The sequence below is a fragment of the Dioscorea cayenensis genome, chromosome 16 (genome assembly GCF_009730915.1).
Source record: "Dioscorea cayenensis subsp. rotundata cultivar TDr96_F1 chromosome 16, TDr96_F1_v2_PseudoChromosome.rev07_lg8_w22 25.fasta, whole genome shotgun sequence".
Taxonomy (NCBI): domain Eukaryota; kingdom Viridiplantae; phylum Streptophyta; class Magnoliopsida; order Dioscoreales; family Dioscoreaceae; genus Dioscorea; species Dioscorea cayenensis.
In genome coordinates this window covers 17,481,297-17,485,291 of record NC_052486.1, presented here as the reverse complement: position 1 = coordinate 17,485,291, position 3,995 = coordinate 17,481,297, and the positions used below count along the sequence as shown (strand labels likewise).

The window sequence follows — 3,995 nt, the reverse complement described above, 5'->3', positions numbered from 1 at the left end:
ACATTACTAATAGGAGTAGAAACACTTAAATCATGGTCCATACTAATAGTAGGAAAAGCATGCTTCCGAACAGATACAGAAGAAATAAAGGAATGCATAGCTCCAGAATCAAACAAACACAGGTATAAATGAAAAATATGCTAGTAAGGTAGCTGACACCACAACATAGAGGCATGTACATCCTCCTGAGTCAGTGCATAGACTTACCCCTGAGTCTTTGGTCTTCCTGCATTCTATTGGGTTGAGGAGAATAATTGCTCACTAATAGCTTTACATGTACACTTCTCCTGAGGTGCTTGAGACTTCTGCTTTGGTATGACCCTAAAACTCTATCTACTAAAAGTCTACTTAGGCCTACTAGGTTGTTGTGGACACTTTGTGTTATGATGCCTTTTGTTGCCATACTTGAAACAAGGTTTGGAAGCTCATCTATAATCTGCTTTCATATGAGCACCTCCACAAGTGGCACAACTCCGTTAATTAGCACAGGGAGATGAAGTAGGTGGGAACCTCCGAGGTTGTTGTGTTGGGGGTCCACCAACTGGTTGGGGCTCAATCTACCAAAGATCATCAAACAATTTTAGGACGGACTTGACAACTACCAGAGATCATCAAACAATTTTAAGGATTTACAAATTGAAAATTCTATATGAACTACTAAGATCATCAGACTTGAGATTTATCTAGAGCTCTAATACCGCTAAGAATTGTCATACCCCCGACCCACCAAAGCCGAACCCAACACGTGAACAAACTAACGCAGTCCCACAAGGCGTGAGCCCAGTAAGCCTGCAAGGCCTTCGAAAGTGTCTCAGCTTAAAGGAAAATAGCAAACTATCATTAATACCATAAATGCAGGTACTAAACAAGAGTTTGCCAACATTTTAAAAAAACAAGCAGGTAACATAATTAGGTCAAGTGTAATCATTAACCCACAAGAAAAAGCAATCGGGGAATATCCAAGCTAGAAACACAAAACAAAAAAGTAACAGATTCTCAAGTAACAGAATATGTCTCTAAATTTACTATAGATGTTAGAGGCCATTTATTTACAATCGGTGACTCGAGATTGAATATCAGAGACCATTATTATTTCAATAACGGGCAGATGCAGAACTGTAGTCTCTTTTTTTCATAAATTCTTGTCAACAAGGTCAGTGATTAATCCCCATATACAAGGTTGAGCATAACTCATTTGGAGAAAAAATAAATATAAAAAAAATTTCAATTTTGAGATTCAGAAATATTCAAACCTCCCTTAAATATCCAACAAGCCAAATACAGAAATTCATGTTCCCACTTTAATGAAAAATAAATAAGTAATTGATTTCAAAATAAATGAATGCAGCAAAATTAGCCACTATTTTCAAAAACAAAATAACATATAAAAAGTAAAGGTGTAACTAATGAATATCTAAGCAAATATTAAAAACAGTAAGAATAATGAAATAATAAATAAAGGAAGGAAGAAATTTTGGCTTTTGAACGCAGAAGAAGGAGAAAAATATAGGTATCAATAATTGGCAAAATTTATATAAATAAAAGAGTACATAATTAACTAGAATGGCTTTTTAACTAAACTTATATATAGAAGATAATCATTTCACTTGGGTGATTGAGCAAGTGAACATACTGTTGAGAAACAATTGAGGTAAATGTGGATAAACCACATATTTATTGAAAAGAAAAGGAGCAACAGTACAAAGGTAAAATCATCTCACCAGAAGTGAGGGGAACTACATACATAATAGGAAAATACAAGAAAAAGCTAGAAATGATAGGAGGTCTAGAAAGGCGGAAGACACCAACAGGCATCTCAGGCCTGACTAAACGAGAGGAGGAGCAACTACTCCTGAGCTAAATCATGAGCTGGGTCGCAAGCAGGATCAGATTCTCTAGCGCTAAGAAAATTGAGGGAGCGCTTAATTTTCTGCGAAGCTTCATTGAGTGAATGTTGATGCCTATCAGCAGCTGTTGAAAACCAGGAGAGAAGCACATTAGCAACTTTAAAAATAATACTAAAGTGTGGCAGAGCATTAAATTGGAAAATACGAGTGTTTCTTTGGATCCAGATATTCCAAGTGACAGCACGGGAAATAAGATCCAAGAGGATTCGAAGTTGAGGGTTTAAATTGGTAATCCATTTGGACCACAGAGAAGGGATAGATTGGGGGAGAGAGTTTGAATCTAGAACTTGAAGAAAGAATGCCCAAATTCGATTAGTAAAAGCACAGTCGAGGAAGAGATGTTGAAGATTTTCAGAGGCATTATGACAGAGGACACAAGTATTAGTGGAATTTTGAAAGTTGAAGCCTTTTTTGAAAAGATTTGTGAGAGTGAGAATTTTTTCCTCTCCAGCTAACCAGCAAAAAAGAGTGACTTTGCTGGGGCATCGAATTTTCCAGAAGTTTGAGTAAAGTGGGCTACGGAGCCCACCATCAATGAGAAATTTATAAAAAGATTTGACAGAGAAATTGCCACTTTTTTCAAGAGCCCAACTGAGGATATCATCTTGATTATGGGAGCACTCAGGGTTAATATCAATGAGAGCAGAGAGAGATTCGGCAGGGATAGAGAGAAATAAGGATTCTGGATTATTAAGAAGCTGATGGAAATGTCTGATGGTAATCCAAGGATCAGCACAATCAGAGAATAGAGTAGGCCAGTAATCCTTAAGTAATATCCCATTATGCCAGCGTTCAAACCAGAGAAAGGTGTTAACCCCGTTATGAATGGTTTTCATGATGCAGGATCTAAAGGATAGTAGAATGGTAGTCACTCCCGCCCAAAAGAGGGATTTATTTCTAGGTGGGGAATGAAACAGAGTTCCATGTGGGTCTCTAATAGAGTAGTTAGCTTGGATGATTTTAGCCTAACCACAGTTTCGATTACGAGATAGTTTCCACCACCACTTTCCAAGGAGAGCGTTATTGAACTGTTGAAGGTTGAGGATACCCCAGCCTCCCATGTCACGAGGTCTAGTCATTCTGTTCTCGGCGATGAGTCTAAAACCTTTAGAACTCAGTTCGGGTCTTTTCCAAAGAAAGTCGCGCCGAATTTTATCAATTTTCTGGATCACCCAGACCGGAAGTTTGAAGACCGACATCCAATAGACTGGGATGGTAGATAGGACAGAGTTGATAAGAGTTAGGCGACCTCCAAGGGATAAATAATTTGTCTTCCAAGAAGAGAGTCGAATGCGAACCATCCCAATAAGTTTTGCCGAATCCATACGTCTAGATCTTCGACCAAAGAGGGGGACCCCTAGGTAAGTGATCGGGAGACAATTTCTGAAACAATTAAGGATTTTGGCAGAAGAATGATGGGGTTGGAAGCCGTAGTTAGAGGAATACAAGCAGCTCTTCGAGAAGTTGATTGCTAAACCAGAAGATCCCTTATAAAGGTAAAGAATCAGTTTGATGATTTGAAGATCTTCTTGTCCACCAGCAGAAAAAATTAGAAAATCGTCAGCATATTGGAGATGACAAATGTTATCAATTTGGTTTAAGGGGACACCCACAAGCACTTTGGACTTTAGAACATGATAAAACATTGTGCTAAGGACATCAGAGGCGAGGGAAAATAGCAAGGGAGAGAGTGGATCACCTTGCCTCAAACCTCTTTTGCATTGGATATATCCTTGTGTGGTACCATTAATGATGAACTGAGTCTTGGCAATGCAAAGTATGGTATAAACCCAAGAAAGCCATTTAGGTCCAAATCCTCTGGCAGCAAGGACTTCAAGGAGAAAATTCCAGTCAAGGGTGTCAATGGCTTTTGCGAAACCCACTTTGAAAATATATCCGATGCATTTCTGTTTTTGCAAATTAAAGATGACTTCTTGAGCTCCAACAATATTATTCGCAATGCATCTGCCTTTGATAAAACCAGTCTGAGTGTCATCCACCAGCAAATTGATAACCGCACTAAGCCTATTAGCAAGAATCTTAGAGATAATTTTGTAGGTGGAGTTGATAAGGCTTATGGGTCTAAAA

The 3,995-nt window shown here is 38.4% G+C and overlaps 1 protein-coding gene across 1 annotated transcript; it reads right to left on the bottom strand.

The window, feature by feature from the left end:
* Positions 1 to 1,846: 1,846 nt before the first annotated feature.
* LOC120278572 lies at positions 1,847 to 2,743 on the bottom strand. The gene has a single exon (XM_039285322.1). The coding sequence runs from the start codon at positions 2,741 to 2,743 to the stop codon at positions 1,847 to 1,849; it is 897 nt and encodes a 298-aa protein (XP_039141256.1).
* Positions 2,744 to 3,995: the final 1,252 nt, after the last annotated feature.